The sequence below is a fragment of the Cavia porcellus genome, unplaced genomic scaffold (assembly GCF_034190915.1).
Source record: "Cavia porcellus strain 051 isolate PalLab524CR breed Dunkin Hartley unplaced genomic scaffold, mCavPor4.1 scaffold_1, whole genome shotgun sequence".
In the NCBI taxonomy this organism is placed as follows: domain Eukaryota; kingdom Metazoa; phylum Chordata; class Mammalia; order Rodentia; family Caviidae; genus Cavia; species Cavia porcellus.
Genome location: NW_026947484.1, coordinates 73,019,425 through 73,044,088, shown reverse-complemented (window position 1 = coordinate 73,044,088; position 24,664 = coordinate 73,019,425). Strand labels below are relative to the sequence as shown.

Below are 24,664 nucleotides of genomic sequence, written 5' to 3'. Positions count from 1 at the left end.
CTAAAAATCAAAAGATGGAAAACAATATTCCATGCAATGGGAACCTAGAAAAAAGCAGGAGTTGCTACCCTAATTTCAGACCAAGTGGATTTCAAGCTAAGACTTATCAGAAGACTCAGAGGTCACTACATATTAATTAAGGGAACAGTTCAACACCGGGTGCCCACATATCAGTGCACACAGCTTCATGAAACAAACACTAATGGACGTGAGAAATCAGATAAATAACAGTACAGTTGTAATGGAGGGTGTCAATACCCCAGTGTCACAAATGGACAGAACTAGACAAAAAAAAAAAAAAAAAAAAAAAAAAAAAAATATATATATATATATATATATATATATATCACAGTTGAACTAAACTTTTGAACAAATGGACTTAGTAGATACCTACAGGGTGTTCCATTCAACAACCCCAAAAGGCACATTCTACCCAGTATCATACGGGACAGTCTCCAAAATAGACCACACACTAGCAAATAAAGCATGCTTAAATAAATGTAGAAGGCGGGGCCGGCCAGGGAAAGTGAATGGTTTTACCCAGCGGGCCCACGCCACCCCAGCCAAGGCGTTCACATTCGCGGCCTTCTGCTCCATGCAGGCACTCCTGCTCACCGCCGCGCTCATCTTCTTCGCTATCTGGCACATTCTAGCATTTGATGAGCTGAAGACTGATTACAAGAATCCTATAGACCAGTGTAATACCCTGAATCCTCTGGTCCTCTCCGAGTACCTCATCCATGCTTTCTTCTGCACCATGTTCCTCTACGCTGCAAAGTGGCTCACGCTGGGCCTCAATATGTCCCTCTTGGCGTACCATATTTGGAGGTACATCAGTAGACCCGTGATGAGCGGACCTGGCCTCTACGACCCCACGACCATCATGAATGCAGACATCCTGGCGTACTGTCAGAAAGAAGGATGGTGCAAACTAGCTTTTTACCTCCTAGCACTTTTTTTGACTACCTATATGGCATGATCTATGTCTTGGTGAGCTCTTAGAACAACACACTGAAGAATCGGTCTGGTTAAGTGCATGCCGAAGCCACCACATGAAGGGATTCTATCGAGCAAGAGCCTGTTTCCAAGAGTCGTCTATGGAATCTGATCAGTTACTTTAAAAAATGCCTCCTTATTTTTTAAATGTTTCCACATTTTTTGCTTGTGGAAAGAACTGTTTTCATATGTTATACTTGGATAAAGAATTGAAGTGGAATTACGTATAAATGAATATGAAATGATTACCTCTGGTGTTAACAGGTGGACCTTACACTCCTTAAAGAACAGCCATAATCTTTTGAACGAGCACATTAATAACTGACCGTCCTCAATCCGTTGGAAGCTTTTGTTTATAGGAACCCGTAGGGAGGGCTCATTTTGGGTTATTGAAATGCCATCTTATTATAAATTAGTTGTAGATAATCAGGTGCTTCTGATGAAGTGATAATGTGTATCTGACTCGTAGGAAATTTGCTAGGTTTCCTCCTTTATCATGTAGATGATTATATCTGGACACATTTACAAAAACAAGCAGAGTGGGAATTTTCCCCTTTGACTTCAATATTATCCCTGTATAGTGCATGAATGAGAAATTTCCCTTGTTTCCATCAGAGTAATATATTTGCTTTAATTGTTAAGCATAAGTGAACATGATATAAAAATATAAGCTGCCTTACTTGCGAAGAATGCATTTAAAGCTATTTTAAATGTGTCTTTATTTGTAAGACATTACTTATTAGGAATCTGGTTATAGTATATTTACTGTTCTAATCTGGTACAAAAGCTAATTCTTAAGAATTTGCAAGTACTTTTAGATTTTCAAAACTGAATGAGAGAGAAAATTGTGTAACCATCCTGCTGTTCCTTTAGTACAATACAATAAAACTGAAATTAAGACTCATTTTGTCTTAAAGATCACATGTAGCTATTTCTCACACTTGCCTAATCCCCCAATAAAGACATGGTATTGAGTGGTTTTATTTTTAAAATAAATAAATAAATATAGAAGAATTTAAATTACCTCATGAATATTATCAGATCATAGTGTAATAAAATTAGAAATCAATGACAAAAGAAACCACACAAACTATGCAAACACACAGAAATTAAATAATACCCTTTTTAATATCAATGGGTGGCAGATGAAGTTAAAGAAAAAACTAGACAGTTTCTATAAGTGATAAAGCCAGTATGACATACCAGAAGCTCTGAGATGCAATGAAAGCAGTCAAAGAGGGAAGTTATTAGCAGTGAACTCCCACATCAGAAAAAAAAAGAATGCACTCAAATAAATCACCTGATGATGTACATTAAGGTCCTAGCAAAACACGAACAATCCAAACCCAAAGCTACTGTAAGGAAAGAAGTTATAAAGATCAGGGCATAAATTTAGGAAATTGAGATTGAAAAAAACAGAATCAATGAATCAAAAAGTTATTTATTTCAAAGATTAATCAAAATAAACAAAACCTTTGCTCTCTTACTAAAATAAGGAAAGAAAAGACTCAAACCCAGGCAATTAGGAATGAAAAATATAAACTCACAATGGATTTTGCTGAGATCCAGAGAATTAGTAGTAACTACTTTGAGAACATGTACCTAAAAAAATGGAACATTCAGAGATGGACAAATTCCCAGAGGTACCAGAGCTGAACTAAGACAGCATAAAAGTCCTGAATGAGCCAATAGCAGCCAGAGAAATTAAAACAGTAACTCTTTTAAAAACTACCAAGAAACACCCAGGTCCTGAAGGATTCATTGCTAAATTCTACAAGAATAAAGAATATCTAATGCCAGTAATAAAGAATAATTTAAAGAATATCTAATGCCAGTACTCCTCAAACTCTTTAATGAAATTGAAAAGAAAGAAATATTCCCAAAATCATCCCTGGAAGTAACCTTTATCCTGTTTCCAAAACCAGAAAAAGACCCAACCAGAAATGAAAACTAAAGCTCAATCTCTTTAATTAATACAGATGCAAAAGTCCTTAGTAAGATACTACAAACAGAATGCAGCAAATCACTAGAAAGATCATGCATCATAACAAAGTAGGATCAATTTCAGGAATTGCTCAACATACACAAATCAATAAATTTAATACACCAAATAAACAGAAGCAAGGACAAAAATAGAATGATCATCTCAATAGATGCAGAAAAAATACTTGACAAAATCTAATATCCATTCATGACAAAACACTAGGAATAAAATTTCTTCATCTCAACCTTGTGAAAGCTATTGATTACAAACCAGTGGCTAATATCACATTAAATGGAGAGAAGCTCAAAGCTATCCCTCTAAAATCAGGAACAAAGTAAGGAGGTCCACCACCACCACTTCTGTTTAATATAGTTCTCCAACTATTAGCTAGAGCAATAAAATAAGAGAAAGAAGTAAGGGACCCATGGATAGGGAAGGAAAAACTTAAATTATCATTATTTCCTAATGACATGATCCTCCAAATAGAAGACTCCAACAACTTCACCAGAAGACTCCTAGAACTAATATTCAAATTTGATTGTCTAACAGGATATGAAGTCATAGTCCCAAAATTAGTAGCATTCTTGTATACCAATAACAAACTCCCTGAAAGATAAATCAAGGAAACAACATCATTCACAATATCACCAAAATGAAATACTGAGGAATTAATATAAGCAAAGAAGTGAAAGACTTCTATAATGGCAATTATAGTACTCTGAAAAGTGAGATTAAACAGAATATCAGAAAACAGAAAGGATATCCTGTTCCTGGATAAGCAGAAGCAATTTAGTCAAAATGACCACACTACCAAGACTGTTACATAGATTTAGTGCAATCTCAATCATAATAGCAATCACATTCCTTCAGAACTTGAGAAAGCAATCCTGAAAGGCATATGGAGCAAGAAGGAAAAAAGAATAGCAAAAGTAGTGTTAAGAAACAAAGGCAAAATAGGAGGCATCACAATCCCAGGCTTCAAAACTACATTGATAAAAACAGCATGATATGGACAAAAAACAAAACAGAGAAACAGACTCGTGGATCAATGGAACAGAGTAGAAGATACAGAAGTACCAGAAGTAACTCTAGGTATACTCAGCTATATTATTTGTGACAAAGGGGCCAATTCCTACACTGCAGGAAAGATAGCCTCTTTAACAAATGATGCTGGGAAAACTGGTTATTCACCTGCTCAAGGCTGACCCTAGATCCATGTCCCTCACCGTGCATTAAACTAAAATCAAAATAGATCAAAGATATGAATGTTAGAACAGAAACAATTTTCTAGAAGATAAAATAGTAAAACTCATGATGGTATACTTGTAAACTAAGACTTTCTGGGCAAAACCCCAGTTACACAAAAAATAATACCAAGAGTCAACAAATGGGATCACATCAAATTAAAAAATAACTGCATAGCAAAGAAAACTACTAACAGAATGAAGAGACAACCTCCAGAATGGAAAAAAAATTGCTAGCTACTCCTCAGAAGACTAATGTCTAGAATATATGAAGAACTCAAATAAACCCCCAAATTTAAAGAACTAATTAAAAATGGGCTGAAATGAATAAACCCGTCTCATGTGAAGAAATACAAATGGCCAATAAATACATGAAACAATGTTCAACACCACTGGTCATTAAAGAAATGCAAATAAAAACACTAAGATTCCATCTTACTCCCAAAAGAATGCCTATCATCAGAAACTGACTAATAACAAATCCTGCCAAGGCTGTGGGGAGAAAAGAACACTTCTCCATTGTTAGTGGGACTATAATCTGATACAACCACTATGGAAGTCAGTATGGAAATTCCTCAAAAATCTAAAAGTAGAAATTCCACTTGACCCAGCTAATCCCCTTTTAGGTATTTTTCCAAAAGAGTTAAAGACATTGCATCATAGTAACGTATGTATGCCCATGTTTATAGCCATGCAATTTGTAATATATAAATAATAGGTAAATCTTAGAAACAGCCCGTATGCCCATTAACAGTTGAATAGATTAAAAATGTGGTATTTTATACACAATGAAGTGGTAGACTGCCATTAAAAGGATAAACTTGAGTCAATTGCAGTCAATTGGATACAACTCCTCTAACATTCTATGAAGCCATCCATCACTGAGACGTCAAAATCAAAGACAATGCAAGAATGTAACACTGCAGACTAACACCTCTGATTCCTCAACTAAATATCAGCAAATCAAATCCAACATTGGTTTGTTCCTATCTTAGTAGGAACATTTTAAGTTTCTAATCACCAAGTATGACAGTAGTTGTTAAAGGTTTGTAGATGTTCTTCAAGCTGAGGAAGTTAAACTATACCAGCTATTGAGAGTCTTCATCATGCCCAGGCGATTTTGTCAAATGGTCTTTTCTATTTCTTTTGATATGATCTTGCAGTTTTTCTTTAGTCTGTTGATACTATGTATTAAATAAATTGATTCATCAATGTTGAGGCAGACTTGTGTATCTGTAATAAAATCTACTTGGCCATGATAATGTCATACTTGGTGATTAGAAATTTAAAATGTTCCTGCTAAGACAGGTACAAGACAAGGATGTTGTTTCTTGTCACTTCAGTACTGTATGGAAGCCTTCGATAATGCAATAAGAAAATCAAATAAAAACTATGCTGATTAGAAAGGATGAAATAAAACTGCCTTTGTTCACAGAGAGCATGACCATCCCATGTACAATGTGAAAGAATCACCAAAAAATTCCTGGACCTAATAGGTCACTATAGCAAGACTGTATGATATAAAGTCAATATATTATAAATTATTATCTTCTTTTGAAGTCCTGTAATGTTTCCAATGTTTAGGTTTTATTGGTCTTGTTCTGTACTGTTTTGTTCAATTTTATTATACCTAATGATATAGGCAATTCTTTTTAAGGTATTTAAAGGTATTTAACATATTTAAAAATACCTTTCTAAGGTATTTCTTTTTTAAGCAAGAGGCATTATGGTAATCATTGTTGATTACCTTGTATTCTCTTTTTACATCATGTGCTATGTCTATCCTTTGTTTTGACTGACTGCTTTGTTTTGTCATATTTGGTTTTATTCTCTTCCCAAAAAAAGTAATAAAAAAGAGAGGGGAAAAAACTGCTCTAAAGGATACAACTGCAAGTGTGTTTAGGTGTGTTAGAATAGATGACCATATTGCTGAGTTTTTGTTGGATCATTGAGCACAGCTGTTTGCAGTCTCACTCTTTAAATGCTTTGGTCCTGTAGCTTGAAAAGCTATTTCTGGGATGACGGTGTGTAGTCTGTTGACTGGTGATTTCTTGCTGTTTTTTTTTTTAAATTCTGTATTACTTGTACACTTATAATGTTTTGTTTTATTTTCCTTAAATAAAAAAAAAATATATATATATATATATATTATAAATTGCCTTCCTATATATCAGCAATTCACAACTGGAATTTAAAATTTAAAAAATACATTACTATTTACATTAGCATCTGCAAAAATAAAATTCTTAAATATTGTCATAGTTACATAAACCTAATCAATTATATACAAACTATATAAGGTATAATAAAAAATGAATGTTTAAATTTTAAAATCTTATTATAATAGAAGACACATTATTGTTAAACCGTCTCTTTCTTCAAACACATTTACCACATTATTCTTGCCACTTACTGACGCAGTTCTGGAAGTCCCCTTTCATGACTGTCTTTAGTTGCTCTATTGTGGCAGTGGCAGTGCCCTGAACGTGTTCATAATGTTTTTTACAGTCATATTGACTTTGGGCACCAGCTAGAGTCTCGTGGCACCGTGTCTGGTGAGTAAGGTGGATGGGGGTCCACCACAGTGCTCTCATGAGCCTTCCTTTTTTGTTGGCTGGCACCTGGCAGCATCAGTCACCGTGCTTTTGTTCAAGTCTCATAAAGACACAATAGAGGACTTCCAGAACTGATTGTGTAGGTGGCAAGAAGGTTGAGACAAATGTGTGAAAATTGAGGGGAATATTTTGAAGGAGATTAGTGATAATGTGTCTTTTACTGTAATAAATTTTCTTAAATTTAAAGTTACCCATATATTTTGATCATAGTACACACATGTGAAATACTATAAAAGTCTGGGGGAAAAAAACAAAATTAAAACATGGAATGCATTTTATGTTTATAGGCAGGAAAACTCAATATTGTTAAAGTGTCAGTTCTTTTCAATCAACTTGATTTACAGGTTCAAGACAACTTCAATTAAAATTCCAGCAATTTAGTTTATGGATGCTGACAAACTAATTCTAAAGTTTATAGGGACAGCCAAAAGATCCAGAGTATTTAACAAATACATGTCCGTCAGATGAATGAAATTACCTGACTTTAGCCTTTCTTTAAAACTGCAGTAATAGGGGCTGGGGGTTTAGCTCAGCGGCATAAGAACCTGCCTTGCAAGCAGGTGGTCATGAGTTTGATCCCCGGTATGGATAAAAATGAAAAAGACAAAAAAAAAAAAAAAAAACCTGCAGTAATGAAGACAATGTAGAACCACAAAAGAATAGGTAAATAGGTCAACAGAGCTGAATCAAGAGATCAGAAATCGACCCCAAACATATAACCAAATTATCTTTGACAGAAGAATAAAGACAATAAATATGATGGAGCAACACACAGACCTAGGAATTGGTGAGCAAAACCTTTTTTAGTATGAACCCAACTCTCACATCTTTCAACAGCATTAACTCAAATTGGATTATACAGTAAAACACAAAGCTATAAACTTTTAGAGTTAACACAGAAGAAACTCTAGGTAACTCTAAGTATGGCCACGATGATTTTGTTTAGAAATACCACCAAAGGTAAAGAGTAACATCCTAGATTTCATTAAAATTGAAAACTTCTGCTCTGTACATAACAATGTCAAGAGATGAGAAAAAAGCAACAGACTGAGATAGATTACTCGTAAAGGACACAGTTGAAGAATATGCTTACCCAAAATATAAAAGAACTCCTACAACTCAAAAATAAGTGAAAAAATGAACCCAATGTAAAAATGGCAAAATGCCCTGACCAGAGGCTTTACTAAAGATGGTACACTGATCTAGCCTGCGGATCAGTCTGTAGGCCTCACCTGGAGAGAGAACGGGGCTGGGGGGCTGGGCAAGAGGAAAGAGAGAGAAGACAAGTTGACCAATTCCAATCAAGTCCCATTTATTCAGGAAGTGGGCATGGCTTATATAAAGTCCAAGGGAACATGGCTTTATAGGATAGGTCAGCTTGGATCCCCTCATATGACGTGGACCTATCAGACTAGCAGGAAATCATGCATAGGCAACTAGGTAAGGGGAAGCAGAAGTACGTGAGCAAGGAGAGAATTATGGGAGATGTAGGCTGAAGCGAAAGGGTACTTACGACGTGCATGTCGCATGTCATAGGCAGAGGAGGATCATGGGGAGTGTAGGCTGACACACAAAAATGCCCTCAGGTGGGAGGGGCAGGACAGCAGCCGCCATTTTGAGCCACTCCCTACAGTACACAGGTGAAATTATAAGCTCATGAAAGATATTCAGTTTCACATGTGATTAGAGAATAGCAAACCCCTGTGCTGTTCTACCACTATACTACTATTGACACAGGCAAAATCCAAAATTTTGATAGCAGTTTTGTTGTTAAGAATATGAAGCAGTAAGAAATTTTGTGCATTACTTGTCAAGATGCAAAATGGTCCAGCCACTTTGGAAGACAGTTTGGTATTTTTACTTACATAAATACTCTTACGGTATAATACAACAATCATACTCTTTGGTATTTACCCAAATAAATTGAGGTCTATGTCCACAAGAAAATCTGCACACACTTGTGGGAGCTTTATTGGTAATTACCAAAACTTAGAAGCAAACAAGGTATCTTTATTTTAAAGAGGATAAAACAGAATAAAACTAATCACTCAAACAACTAAAACAAAACTAAACAAACCAGTGTAAGAGATACAGAACTTCTCAACAATAGTTACTATAAAGACTTTTGATGTCTTCAAAATAATTGCAGATAACTTCAGACAGTAAAAGTCAAACAGAACAGAATAGAATAGAAATAATAAAGCAAAATAATGGATTCAATAAAGGATTTCAAAAAAGCCAATAGTAGATCTAAAATTGCTATCTTTGAAATAGCTGCTCCTGGGGTTGGGGGTTTAGCTCAGTGGCATAAGCACCTGCCTTGCAAGCTGAGTTCAATCCCCAGTACCGATAAAAATGAAAAAGACAAAAAAAAAAAAAAAAAAAAAAAGCTGCTCCTGCCATCGGATTTGACATAATCAAACAAAACAAAAGACAATAAAACCCAAGCCAACAAAACAATGGAAACAATATAGGATTTCCAAAACCAGACCACAGGGAATCAACAATGGCTGCAACACTCAGAAGGAGATCCCCCTTAGATGTCACACTGTGTACTGCTAATCCTCTGAACCCATGGTCAGACCACTGGCCCTAGACCTGCAATGTGAGTGCAACACCAAAGCACCACAGGCATCCAATTGCATTTCACCTCGATAGCTACCATCACAGCCTGTGATGTGTTCCTCCGGATAAGCCAGTCATTTTGTGGTGGGGGGAATGGTACTTCTTGTTTGCCAGCCTGTGCACCGGAAGGTGATGGGTCTGGCTCTTCCCAATTTGTCGGCAACCTACATACACATGGCACCTAATCCCAGACTGGACTTGCTTGCTGGTTAGCCTTGTTCTCTCTCCCCCCAGTCCACAAATGGCACTGACTCATGGAGAAAGACTGCAACCAAGATATCTTGCAATGAGTAAATAAACTGCAGCATATCCAGATATTGGAATATTATTCAACCCTGAAAAGAAATGAGTTATCAAGCCATGAAAAGACACAGAGTAAATTTAAATCAACACTCCTAAATAAAAGGAGCTGATCTGAAAAAGCTACAGCCTGATGGTGGTGTGCCGTGTAGACTCACCCGTTGTAACAATTGTACTCCTCTGGTTAGAGCTGTTCTCAGTGAATAAGGCTACACATGTGTGGTGACAAGAGGTGCCTGGGAGCTCTGTGCTTCCCACTTAACTTTGCTTTGACCCTGAAACTTTTCTTAAAAAGTGAAATTTGTTATAATTAAACACATACACACATACACTACAGTGTCATCTACTGTCCCGAGTAGCTTCTTTTACCCTGACCCAAAGCCTCAGCATGTGACCCTCATTCTCATCCTCATGGTCTATTTGTGGTCTCTAAATGAAAATCCCATCTCCATGCTGATTTCAACTCTCCAGTCCAGAAGAAAATCAAAGAAATAATGAAGAAGAAGGGCAGGCAGAGCTATTAGGAAAGGAAACCTTCCAGAAATTACTAGGCAGACTTCAGCTTTCTAGTCTTTGAGCAGACTGGGTCGTGGAACCCCCTCTTAACTACAAAAATGTTATTTCTAGCTGGTTATATTAGGGTCTTTTTTTTTAGGAAAATGGCAGAAAAGATATGTACAGACAATTAACTGCCACATAAAGATTAAATGGATATGATTTATTTTTATTTACAAAACTGAGAGATTGGACAAAAAACGTGAATATTTGCAGCAAAGGAGATTCTCCTTGAGTCCATGATGTTAAGTGAAGTAAATCAGACACACAGGTTTTAATGCCGCCGGTTTCCCTCATCTGAGAAACTCAAATAAAGAGCAAAACAGAAGAGAGATGATAGAAAGCAGGGAGGTACTGTAGATCTTTCTCAAATAGAAAGGGGATCAAGAAATGTAGGGAAGGTAGGAAGCAGATGAAAAAGAATTAAGATATGTATGTGAATGTACCATCTCCGCATAAGGAATGTAAGCATGATGCGTTGAAAATATGCACCCAAAAAAGGCAAACGATCAGGAAATGGGTAGAAAAGGAAGGAGGGAAGGGGAAGGAGGTTTAAAAAAAAAGAATTAAAGTGCATCATATATGTGCACCAATTCCCTAGGAAAATGTAAACATTACATACTACAAATATAAACTAATAAAAATGAAAAAATACATCTTCAGAATCTTGGATAAACAAGAAATAAAATGAGATCAGATAATATATGCTGAAACTCTTCAGGTGAATATTTCATGGAATCTTAGTTTAAAATGCCTGTGGACAAGGCTGCAGAGAAAAAGGAATACTTCTCCACTGTTGGTGGGAGTATAGACTGGTGCAGCCACTATGGAAATCAGTATAGAAATTTCTCAAAAAACTAGGATTGAAAGTTCCATTCAATCCAGCTATTCTCCTCTTAGGTATTTGCCCAGAAAAATTGAAAAGGTCATGTCACAAAGATATATGTCACCCATGTTTATAGCAGCACAATTGTAATAGCTTAATCTTAGAAACAACCCAAATGCCCATTGACCACAGAGTGGATGAAAAAGATGTGGCATTTGTATAAATGGAACACTACTCACCTATAAAAAAGGATGATCTTGAGGCTTTTATAGGTAAATGGAGACAACTGGAAACTATCTTCATAAGTGAAATAAATAAGACTCACATTTGTAAATATTACATTGTCTCTCTAGTGTAAAAAATGATAACTGAAGGAGTAATAAGATCTAAAATGTATATTAAATATTATAAAAATGAAAGGGAAGGAAAACGCTCTAAAGGATATAACTGTATGCATACCTAAGAGTGTAAGATATATAAGCATACTTCTAAGTTTTGTTGGATCATTTTGTTGGTTTACTCTGTCATTGTTTGATTGTCCATTTTCTTTTTTTTTAATTTTATTTAAAAGGGAAAAGAGAAAAACACAAAACAAAACAAAGCGGTGTAAGGGTACAAGTAATACAGAACTACAAAAAAAACAGTAAGAAATCACCTGTTAATAGATTACATATTATCATCTTAAGAAATAGTTGCTCAAATCACAGTATCAAAGAATACAAAATGGACATTCAAACAGTGAGACTGCAAACAGTTGTGTTCAATGATCCAACCAAAAACATTAATATGGTCAGCTATTTAACACCCCTAAACACACTTGCTGTTGTATCATTTAGAGCTCTTTTTTTCCCTCTCTTTATTACAACAAAATTTACACATTTTGGATTTTATTACTCCTTAGTTCTTATTACTTTTTTTGGTGGGGGGAGAGAATAAAGTCAAATATGGCAAAACAAAGCTGTCACTCAAAACCAAGGATAGACATAGCACATGATGTAGAACAGAGTACAAGGTTATCAACAATGGTTATCAACGATGTCTCTTGTTTCCTTAAAAAGAATTGTCTATCTCATTAGATATTATAAAGTTGAACAAAATGGTATAGAGAACAAGACCAATAAAACTTAGGCATTGTAAACATTACAGGACTTCCAAAGGAGACAATAGTCAAACCAGAATGGGCATCTTAGTGAATCTTATTGCCTTCAAAGTAGTTGCCTATACCCTCAAACTTGATACTATCATACAGAATGGAACAGAATCTAATCAGTCAAAACAAGATCATGGGAGTATTACAGGACTTCAAAACAAGTTAATAGGAAATCAAAAAAAGTTACTATTATATATCCTGCTAATTTTTTTAATTTTCCCTTTAATTAAAACAAACATAAGAAATAACTAATAATTTTTTTAAAGAATAAGGGAGAGATTGAGATAAAACAGGACATAACAATATAACAATACAGGTCAAAGCATGACTGTTTCAGCAACCTAGTGCTTCACCACCAAATAACCCGACTTAATAGTAGTTACCATAGTGTCTGTCTTTCTCCTTGAAATATTTGAATAAAACTTCATATACTATAGCTTCAAATATTTCCATATCAAGAAGCCCAGAATAAAGCCTTTCCAATTAATAAGTGAAAACTTTATAAGGCTTCAAGGCCACATAATGGGGAATCATGATTACCACATATTTTTATATATTTGAATCATTACTTACATTAGGGAAACTATTTGGTATTCACACATGCGAGATTGATTTATTTCACTTATGAGTATGGTCTCAAACTGCGCCCATTTATTGATAAATATCTCAATGTGATCCTTCTTTATAGCTGAATAATACTCCATTGTATAGAAATACCACAACTTTTTTATCCATTCCTCAGTTGATGGACACTTGGGTTGTTTCCAAGATCTGGCGATTACAAATTGTGCTGATATAAACATAGGTGCACATATATCACTGTGGTATGATGCTTTCAGTTCTTCTGGGATATGCCTAGAAGTGGAATAGCTGGAATAAATGGGATTTCCAATCACAACTTTTTGAGAAATCTCCAGACTGACCTCCACAAAGGCTGTACCAGTCTACACTCCCACCAACAGTGCAGGAGAGTTCCTTTTTCCCCACAGCCTCTCCAGCATTTGTTGTTGTTGGTTTTCTTGATCCTGGCCATTCGTATCTCAGTGTGGTTTTAATTTGCATTTCTCTAATGACCAATGATGATGAACATTTTTTCATGTATTTACTTGCCATGTGCATTTCTTCATCTGAGAAGTGCATATTCATCTCAGATGCCCATTTTTGTATTGGATCTTTGAATTTTGGGTGTCTGAGTTTTTTTAATTCTTTATATGTTTTAGACAAGAGTCCCTTGTCTGAGAAAGAGTTCACTAAAATCTTTTCCCAGTTTGTGGGTTTTCTTTTCACTATGCTGGAGATTTTTTTTGACATGCAGAACTTTTTAATAAGAAGTGGTCCCAGTTATTGATTCTGGGAAGTATTTCCTGTGCGGTTTGAGTCCTGTTCATGAATTCTCTACCTACTCCTATGTCTTCAAGGTTTCTACCCAATTTGTCTTCAAATAGATTTAGTGTTTCTGTTTTAATATTCAGATCTTTGACCCATTTAGATTTTAATTTAGTACATGGTGATAGACATGGGTCTAGCTTTCGTTTTCGGCAAATGGAGAGCCAGTTTTTCCAGCACCATTTATTAAAGAGACTGTCATTCTTCCAGTGAACCTGCTTGGCTCCTTTATCAAAGATAAGGTGGTTGAGTGTTGTTATAGTTGTGGTTGTATCTTCTAATCCATTCCATTGATCTTCGGCTCTGTTTTGATTCCAATACCATGTTGATTTTCCTAATGTTGCTTTGTAGTATAACTTCAAGTCAGGGATTGTGATACCTCCTGCTTTGTCTTTGCTGCTTAGAACTGCCTTTGCTATTCTAGGTCTCTTCTGGTTCCAGATGAAATTTAGGAGTGATTTCTCTAGATCTATAAGGTATGTTGACGGTATTTCTATTGGGATTGCATTGAATCTGTACAACAGTTTTGGGAGAATGGCCATCTTCACAATGTTTGTTCTTCCTATCCATGAGCAAGGGATGTCTTTCCATTTTCTGAGATCATCCTCAATTTCCTTTTTCAGTGTATTATAATTTTCACTGTATAAGTCTTTCACTTATTTCGTAAGAGTAATTCCTAAATATTTCATTTTTTTTGCTTGCTAATGTGAAGAGTGCAGTTTCTCTTATTTCCCTCTCTGTGATTTTGTTGTTCGTGTATAGGAATGCTATTGATTTCTGAGTATTGATTTTGTATCCAGCCACATTACTGAATTTATTTATTGTATCTAAGAGTCTTTCAATGGAGTTTAGGGGTCTTCTATGTAGAGTATCAAGTCATCTGCAAACAATGATAATTTAACTTCTTCTTTTCCTATCTTTACCCCTTTTATTTCTCTCTCTTGCCTAATTGCTCTGGCTAGTACTTCCAGTACTATATTAAATAGGAGTGGTGATAAAGGACATCCTTGTCTTGTGCCTGATTTTAAAGTAAAGGCTTTCAATTTTTGGCCATTTAGTATGATGCTGGCTGTTGGTTTGTCATAAATGGCCTTTATTATATTGAGGTAAAGACCATCTATTCCAATTTTCTGTAAAGTTCTTATCATGAATAAATGTTGGACCTTATCGAAGGCTTTTTCTGCATCTATGGAAATGATCATGTGATTCTTATTTTTGGCTTTATTGATATAGTGGATTACATTTATTGATTTGCATATGTTGAACCATCCTTGCATTCCTGGGATGAATCCCACTTGGTCATGGTGTATAATCTTCTTGATGATTTGCTGCATCCTATTTGCCAATATTTTACTGAGGATTTTTGCTTCTGTGTTCATTAGGGAGATCGGTCTATAGTTCTCTTTTTAGTTGGGTCTTTCTCAGGTTTTGCTACTAGAGTAATATTTCCTTCCAGGAATGCCTTAGGAATGATTGCTTCCCTTTCAATTTCATTGAATAGTTTTAGGAGTGTCGCCATTAGGTCTTCTTTGTATTTCTTGTAGAATTTTGCAGTGAATCCATCTGGGCCTGGGCTCTTCTTGGTGGGTAAGGACTTAACTTCATTTTCAATTTCATTAACAGAGATTGGGTTATTCAACAGTTTTACATCCTCCTGATCTAGCTTTGTTACTTCATATGTTTCTAAGAATCTGTCTATTTCTTCTGTGTTATCATGCTTTTGAGAGTAGAGGTTTTTGAAATAGGTGTTGATGATCTTCTGTATTTCTATTCGGTCTGTAGTGATTTCACCTTTTTCATTTCTTATTGCATGAATTTGAGCTTTTTCTTCCCTTTTTTTAATAAGGTTGGCTAGGGGCTTATCGATTTTATTTATTCTTTCAAAGAACCAACTCTTTGATTCATTGATTTTTTGGATGGTTTTCTTAGTCTCTATTGCATTGATTTCTGCTCTGATTTTTATAATTTCCTCTCTTCTTTTGGCTTTGGGCTTGACTTGCTCTTCTTTTTCTAGCTATTTGAGGTATAGCATCAAGTTATTTATTTGTATTCGTTCTGTGTTCCTGATGTAGGAACTCAGTGCAATAAATTTTCCTCTGAGGACGGCTTTCATTGCATCCCACAAATTCCGGTAAGTTGTATCTGCATTTTCATTTTCTTTTAGGTATTGTTTAATTTCTTCTTTAATTTCTTCTGTGACCCACTGATTGCTCAAGAGTGTGTTATTCAGTTTCCATGTGTTTGCGGAATTTTTGCAGTATCTTTTATCATTAATTTCTAATTTCAGAGCGCTATGATCTGATAACATGCAAGGGATGATTTCAACTCTTTTGCATTTGTTTAAATATGTTCTGTGGGCTAATATATGGTCTATTTTAGAGAATGATCCATGTACTGCTGAGAAGAATGTGTATTCTGATGTTGTTGGGTGGAACATTCTGTATATGTCTATCAAACCCATTTGTTCGCAGGTGTGATTCAGTTCTGTTATTTCTTTGCTCATTTTCTGTCTGGTTGATCTGTCCCTTGGTGTCAATGGCATATTAACGTCTCCTGTTACAATTGTGTTACTGATAATTTGAGTTTTCATTTCTGTTAATAGTTGTTTTATATAACTGGGTGCTCTGGAGTTTGGTGCGTATATATTTAAGATAGTTATCTCTTCCTCTTGGAGTTTTCCCCTTACGAGTATGTAGTGACCTTCTTTGTCCTTTATGGTCATTGTTGGTTTAAAGTTCACATTGTCTGCAAACAGAATGGCTACTCCTGCCTTTTTTTGGATTCCTGATGCATGAAGTATTGTTTTCCATCCTTTGACTTTCAGTCTGTGAATATCCTTCTGGGTTAGATGGGTTTCCTGTAAACAGCATATGGTTGGATTTTGTTTCTTGATCCATTCTGCTAGTCTGTTTCTTTTGATTGGTACATTGAGACCATTTACATTAATGGTTATTACTGTTAAATGCTGGTTTATTGTTGGAATGTTATCTCTCTGCTGTTGCATCTTTATCTTTCTTTCTGTTTAATTATTTGCTTTGCTTAGTGGTTTTTTCCTTTGTGTATCTAAACTGTCTTTCAATATTTTTTGCAGGGTTGGTTTGGTGTTCATGAAGTTCTTCAGCTGTTCTTTGTCATGGAAGTATCGCATTTCACCATCAATTTTGAATGATAGTTTTGCAGGATATATCAGTCTAGGTTGGAAATCATTTTGCTTTAGGATCTGGAATACTTCACTCCATGCTCTTCTTGACTTTATTGTTTGTGCTGAGAAGTCTGCTGTGATTCTGATAGGTTTTCCTTTATAAGTGATCTGTCTTTTCTCTCTGACAGCTTTTAATAATCTATTCTTGTGTTGGATTTCTGGGATGGTGATTATTATATGTCTGGGTGTAGTTTTATTTTGGTTATTACTATTTGGAGTTCTATATGCTTCACTGATCCTGATGTCGGTTTCTGATCTCATGCTTGGGAAATTTTCAGCTATTACTTCTCTAAATATCCTCTTGACATCCTTTATGTTGTCTCCTTCTTTTTCATTAATCCCTATCATTCTTATGTTATTTTTCTTTGCATCGTCTTGCAGTTGTTGAATTGTTGTTTCCTGATTCCTTGTTATTTTTAAAAGATCTTTCCTTTCCTGTTCACTAGCTGCAATCCTGTCTTCAAGGTCTGAAATTCTATCTTCACTTTCATTAAGGCGGTTTTTACAACTTTCAGTGGAGTTTTTTATTTCCTGTATATCTCTGTGCATCTGCATTATGTATTCTGTTTGTTTCTTATATTGCTCGTCTAGGGATTCTATCTTTTTGTTTAGTTCCTCCAATTTTTTATCTGTGTTTTCTTTAGATATATTCAGAATCTCTTTCATTTCTTTTATCATTTTTTCTTTTATCTGGGAGATTATTTCGAGTTTGAATTTCTTTAAAGCTTCCTGGAGTTGCTTGTTAATTTCAGTAGCTATTGTGTCCAATATTTGAGGTGAATGGCATATATTTTCTTCTATATACATTGCTTTAGGGTTTCTTGAGATGGGCTGGAGGTTTGAGGTTGTAATTTGGTCTTTTGTCATTTTCCTATATTTCTGTGTTTCAAGTGTTATTTGAAAGCTTCCTCAGGATCTGTTGGAAATCCCCTTCTATGTTTGCAGCTACTGAGACTCTGGCACCATGCTCCCCCAAGCCACTGGGCCTGCAGAACCAATGGCCCTCCTCTGCCTGCTCAGAACTCCGCAGTTCCAGACAAGCTGGGCCTCAGGGACACTGTGCACCCACCTGCCCCTTGGAAGCTCCACAGCTCTCCAATCGCAGTCAGGATGTGGAGGCAGATGTAGACGCCTCAAACCCACCTCTCCACTTCACTGCACCTGGAAGCCTGAAGGGACCCAAACAGTCTGGGCTCTGGGCAGAGTGTGCTGAGCACTCACCACAGGCTGCAGGGCCTCCGGAACCCGTGATGCTCCACCGCCCGCCGAGACATCCACAGTCCTCCAGACACACAGGGAGGCCGATGCAGGCACCCCAGATCTGCCCAGCCCCTCCTCTGCACACCAATGGCTAGGCGCAGCAGTCCGAAACAAGCTGGGTTCCGGGGATAGTGTGGGCGCGCCCACCCATCGGAAGCTCAGCAGTTCTCCAAGTCATTGTCCATTTTCTATGCTTTGATTTTGTAACTTGGAACAACTGTTTCTAAGATGATAATATGTTAATTTCATAACTAATGATTTCTTAGTATTATTTTTTTAATTCTGTATTGTTTCTACCCTTTTTCTGCTTTGCTTTTTTTCTCTAAATAAAAATTAAATAAAATGCCTGCAAAATCACCAGTAAAAATAGTTGCTACAGGTTATGTTCACTTGCTGAAATGCTCTTATACATTACTACATTTAATCCTCATAATAATCCTGTAGACAACTTCTACGTATTAACCATTATATTGGTGTTGAAACATATTTCAAAGAGATAACTTGTTTAGATTTACATGGGTAATAAATAGAATAGTTAGAATTAGATCCAATCTTATTCAATTCAAAAAATCTTTGCTCTTAAATTTTCTAGAAAATCCACTTTTCCTTCTAAAAACACAAATACTATTCTTTAACAAGTGAATGTGACTATCTATACCCACTAAGCTGTTTTTGCCCAAATATTTCTCTCTTTGGCAAAGTATGATCCTCATTAAGATACAGTCCACAGTTTTCCTTCACTTTCTGAACAAGGTTCCTCAGTGGATTTTAAAAGTTCTTTCTAGCCTCCAAAAAGGTCTTGGGCACAGCTCGTTAGCTAACAGCCACATTGCTCCTGTTACAGACACTGATGTTATCAGAAATGCATTTTATAATATTTTACAGAAATATTTTAGACCTTTTTCATCACTTGGACCTTAGACAAATGTAAGAAAATTGCATGTGGGAGAATAAGTCCCAGAAGTTTATTATTTAAGAAGATAAATTGCTTTTTTACAGAAGATGAAAGATTACCAGAAAACCACACTCACTGCTAAACACCCTGCAATGTTAGGATGATTAAAGGGGATGATGTGTAGCTGGAAAGGCAAAACCAGGAGGACCCAGAGAGACCAAGGTCCACAGCTTACCAGTCTGCATGGAGGCTTTCTCTTTGCTTTAAAGTGGAAACAATGACTTGAGCTGCTCAGAAGAGCTTAGAGAACTGACAAAGGCACACACACTGGACCCTGAATTGGAAATGGTGCTTAAAAAAGGCCAGTGGGGAAGGTTTCAATTTGGTTTTCTCACTCATAGCCAGTGCTTCCTAAAGCATCATATAGTTGTGGCTATGCTTGGTCAGGTCCCACAATAGGGTTAAAATGAGCTCTCATGAAAAAGCAAAAGCAGTATATTAATGTACCATGTCTCTCCTAGAATGGAGTTAGAATGACGGATAGAACCTCAACAGGAACTCTGTGAATCACTGCAGCCTACATTCCCCAATAGAAAGTCTGCTTGAGTAGCAAAATTACATAACAAGAGAACAGACTAAGACTCTTCTGTAGTGATGTCGTCACAAATATTTCCCATTTGACTCATGAAAGTTGTGGCTTATGCTACATATGGATCCACTTACCACCTACTTGAGACCCTTTCCTAGGCCTTCATGTACAAAAAATCTAGTACCTATATAATTCAGATTCTCTTGTGCACACTTTTAGAGATGTATGATGCATAACCAAACAATGAGAGAGAGCAGCTACCGATGGCAACCAGATCTCCTTACCAGCAGAGGAACATGCTCTTCTGCTGCGGCTGTGCTGCATTCTACTCTGTGCTGTCACCAAATGAGGTCCACTGAGGTCCCCCAAGAGGAGATGGGAACCTCAACTCATCTACCTATCGAATAAGTTATAGGGTTTTTTTTTTTTTACTTCTATCATAGAAAATAATTTCAGCATGTTAGTGAGAGGTATGGAAAGGTTTCTTAAGCAAGCTTTTAGAAGTACTCACTCAGAAGGAATAAATCCAGGCCATCAACAGAAAGATGCATTATGAAATGGGGTGAGGTTTTGTATGTAATCTTGGGAGCGTCTTCAAGATGGGTTATCTAGGTTGCACACTACTACTGTAAGGTCACCTGTTTTTGTGGGCCATATTACATGTGTTTGAAGTTTAGACATGCTGCCCACTTCACAGTGCTTGCCTCCTTGAGGATGAAATTCTATGAGAGGAAAAGTGCATGATGTTTGGAATTGTGGGGGAATGAATTTCTGAGAAGGAAAAATGTTATTGTACACTTGGGCAACTTTGTATTGTAAAGCTGCAGTTTTTCATAAAACAGCAATTTTTAAATTATTATTTTCCTTGCCTCTTTCCTATTTTATTCCTTCCATCCTACCTTAATGTCAGCACTATCATGCACATCAAGCAGCAACAACAGCAAAAAAGTTTTCACTGGAACAGTTCCGTGGTGGTTAAGAATCTCTACACTATTTTTCCTGATTGGATAGTAACCCAACTTGGCTCATAATTCTCCTGGAAACTTGTGGTACTGCTTACTGTGTTAAAATTAATCATTTTAATAGACGCTAGTATCTGCAACTAATAATCTTGGCCTATATAGGAATTTGTAACAGGAATGCTTGCAAAAAAAATAGACCCTTTTAGGACATGGGAATTTATTGCTGATTATTATAATTAGTATGATCAGGTTGCCATAATACCATAAATTGAGCTGTTAAACAACAGAAGTTTATTTCCTCAAAGTTGGGAAGTTGAAAATCAAGGTGTTAGCAGATTCAGTGATTTACGCTGGCCCTCTCTTTTGCCAACTTAGGATGGTAACTTTCTGTTCTAAATTCCAATGTCTATCTCTTCATAATGTCACTAATTCCATCACAGAGTTCTTCCCTTTGACTTTGTTTAAATCTAATTACTTCCCAAAGGCTTCACCTCCAAATGTCACCACATCAAAGGTCAGGAACTCACTGTTAGGGACATAAGCATTGAGTTCCCACATTATCCATTCTAGTTGAGTGTGAAGGCAGTCAGCTGATTAGCATTAGAGTTTGGAACAGTGATAATCCCATGCATTTCCATGGAATTCAATGTTAAATTACCCTTATCATTACATTGAATAAAGGAAGTACTAGAGGGCTTCTTTTCATCAAGGCACTGCTGTGAACAGATAATTTGAAGAATGTGGAAAATAGAATGGTTCCATGAAAAGTGAAGAAATCTTTAACAAAGAAAAGGAAAGGATTAGGAGTTGAAGTCACTGGTCAATGGAATGGTCAGAGAACAGTGACATTTCCCATGTAAATACGTCTCTTATAACTTCTGGGTGGACAGCACAAAGAACTTGCTGGATCAGATCCCATGAGCCCCTAAATTATACTATAAATTGAACTCTAGCCACTTCTAAGGATTTCATGTGAGAGGAAAGGAACTAATTTGGAAAGAGGTCCTCATCCTTTACCTATCATCTCCTTATTAGCTATAGACCTCTAACAAGGCTGGAGGTGAGTCCAGCACACCAGCACCAGCCTGGGAGACTTTAAGATCATTGCTCCCAGTGGTTAAGGACCCACCCAACTTCTAGCCACACTAGACTGGGCTCTGCAGGTTTCAGGCCTGCCTGGTCCATGTCCAGTGAACTTCTTTCAATCTAGGGAACTGGGCTACCAGAAGTGAGTTCCTGCACACTGGCAACAGGGCGGAGGAGAGTTTAAGATCATCATTCCCAGTGGTCAAAGACCTTTCCAGCTTCCAGCCACACTAGACTAGGCTTAGGAGGTTTTGAGGCCAGACTAGACCAAGCCCAATGACCTTTTTCAATTAGGGTAGTTGAGGGCATGTGAAGTGAGTTCCAACACATTGGTGCTTGCCTGGGGAGAGCTTTGGACCATCACCCACAATGGTTAGGTGCCCACCCAGCTTCTTAGAAAACTGGAGGTGACAAGGGAGGTCCTGTGGGCCTGAGTGACCTGCACTCAGCAACCTCCATTCAGTCCCAAGAGCTGAGGGCATAGGAGACGATTTCCAACATGCCAAAGGGAAGCTTTGGAACATTACTTGAAACAAGGAAATATAGGAAAATGACAAAATGAAATATCAAAATATAATCTCAAGCCTCCAGCCCATCTCAAGAAAGCCTAGGATCCCTGTATATAGAAGAAAATATATGTCATACACCTGAAATGCCTGAAATAGTAGCAACTGAAATAAAGAAGCAACTCCAGGAAGCTTTAAAGGAATTCAAATTAGAAATAATCTCCCAGGTAAAAGCAGAAATGATAAAAGTAATGAAAGAGATGCTAAACAAATCTAAGGAAGACACAGTTTAAAAAATTAGAGGAGCAAAACAAAATGATAGAATTCCTGGATGAACAATATAAGAAACAAACAGAATACATGAAGTAGATTCAAAGAGATATACAGGAGATCAAAAATTCCATTGAAAGTTGTAAAAACCACCTCAACAAAAGTGCAGACAGAATTTCAGACCTCAAAGACAAGACTGCAGCTAGTGAACAGGAAAAGAAAAACCTTTTAAAAATAACAAGGAATCAGGAAATAACAAGTCAACGGCTGCAAGATGATGCAAACAAAAACAACATAAGATTGATAGGGACAAATGAAAAAGAAGGGGACAACACAAATGATATCAAGAGGCTATTTACAGAAGTAAATAGCTGAAAATTTCCCAAACATGAGAATGGAAACTGGCATTAGGATTAGTGAAGCATATAGAACTTCAAATAGCCATAACCAAAATAAAACTATACCCAGACATATAATAATCACCATCTCTGAAATCTAACATAAGAATAGAATATTAAAAGCTGTCAGAGACAAAAGAAGATCACCTATAAAGGAAAACCTATTGGAATCTCACAGCAGACTTCTCAGCACAAACAATGAAGTCAAGAAGAACATGGAATGAAGTATTTTAGAACCCAAAGGAAAATGATTTCCAACCTAGACTGATGTACCCTGAAAAACTGTCTTTCAAAATCGATGGAGAAATAAGATACTTCCATGACAAAGAACAGCTGAAGAACTTCATGATCACCAAATCAACCCTGCAAAGAATACTGACAGTCTAGATACAAATAGGAAAAAGCTGCTAAGCAAGGCAGACAATTAAATAGAATGGAAAGATAAAGATGCAACAGCAGAAAGATAACATGTCAACAATAAACTAATATATAACAGTTATAATCATTAATGTAAGTGGTCTCAATTCACCAATTAAAAGAAACAGACTGGCAGAATGGATCAAGAAACAACATCCAACCATATGCTGTCTACAAGAAACACATCAAACCCAAAAAGAAACTCATAGACTGAAAGTCAAAGGATGTAAAACAATACTTCATGCAATAGGAACCCACCCAAAAAGCAGGGGTAGCTATTCTGTTTGCAGACAATGTGAACTTCAAACCAAGAATAATCCTAAGTGATAAAGAAGGTCACTACCTACTAGTTAGAGGAAAAACTTCAAAAGGAAGAGATAACAATCTTAAATATATATGCACCAAATTCCAGAGCACCCAGTTATACAAAGCAAGTATGAACAGAAATAAAAAATCAAATAAGCAATAGCACAATTATAACAAGAGACCTTAACACACCATTGACAACAAGGGATAGATCAACCAGACAAAAAATAAGCAAAGAAATAACAGAGCTGAATCACACCTGTGAACAAATGGACTTGATAGACATATACAGACTGTTCCATCTAACAACATCAGAATATACATTCTTCTCAGCAGCACATGGGACATTCTCTAAAATAGACCATAGAATAGCCCACAGAACATATTTAAGTGCGAAACAACTGAAATTATCCCATGCATGTTATCAGATCATAGCGCCATGAAACTAGAAATTAATGATAAAAGAAACTGCAAAAATCACACAAACACATGGAAATTGAATAATACATTCTTGAGCAATCAGTGGGTCACAGGAGAAATTAAGGAAGAAATTAAACAATACGTACAAGCAAATGAAAATACAAATACAAGTTAACGGAATCTATGGAATGCAATGAAAGCGGGTCTCAGAGGAAAATTTATTGCACTGAGTTCCCACATCAGGAAAACAGAACAGACACAAATAAACAACCTGATGCTACACCTCAAACATTTAGAAAAAGAAGAGCAAGCCCAAACCCAAAGCCAAAAAAGGGAGGAAATTATAAAAATCAGAGCAGAAATTAATGCAATAGAGACTAAGAAAATAATCCAAAGAATCAATGAATCAAAGAGTTGGTTCTTTGAAAGAATAAATAAAATTGATAAGCCCCTAGCAAACCGTATTTAAAAACGGAAAGAAGAAGCTCAAATTCATGCAATAAGGAATGAAAAAGGTGAAATTACTATAGACAGTGTGGAAATACAGAAGATCATCAACACCTATTTTGAAAACCTCTACTTTCATAGGATTGATAACACAGATGAAATGGACAGATTCCTAGAAACATATAAAGTACCAAACCTGGGTCAAGAAGATGTAAAAATGCTGAA

At 36.3% G+C, this 24,664-nt stretch overlaps 1 protein-coding gene across 1 annotated transcript; it reads left to right on the top strand.

The window, feature by feature from the left end:
* The first annotated feature begins 573 nt into the window (after positions 1-573).
* On the top strand, positions 574-1,328 carry LOC100731475 (protein cornichon homolog 1-like). The gene has a single exon (XM_063230044.1). It carries the CDS (start codon positions 596-598, stop codon positions 977-979), a length of 384 nt encoding a protein of 127 aa, XP_063086114.1. The 5' UTR covers positions 574-595; the 3' UTR covers positions 980-1,328.
* Positions 1,329-24,664: the final 23,336 nt, after the last annotated feature.

Coding starts and splice junctions, on each gene's coding strand:
- LOC100731475 (XM_063230044.1), top strand. CDS start 596: ATGCAGGCACTCCTGCTCACCGCCGCGCTCATCTTCTTCGCTATCTGG.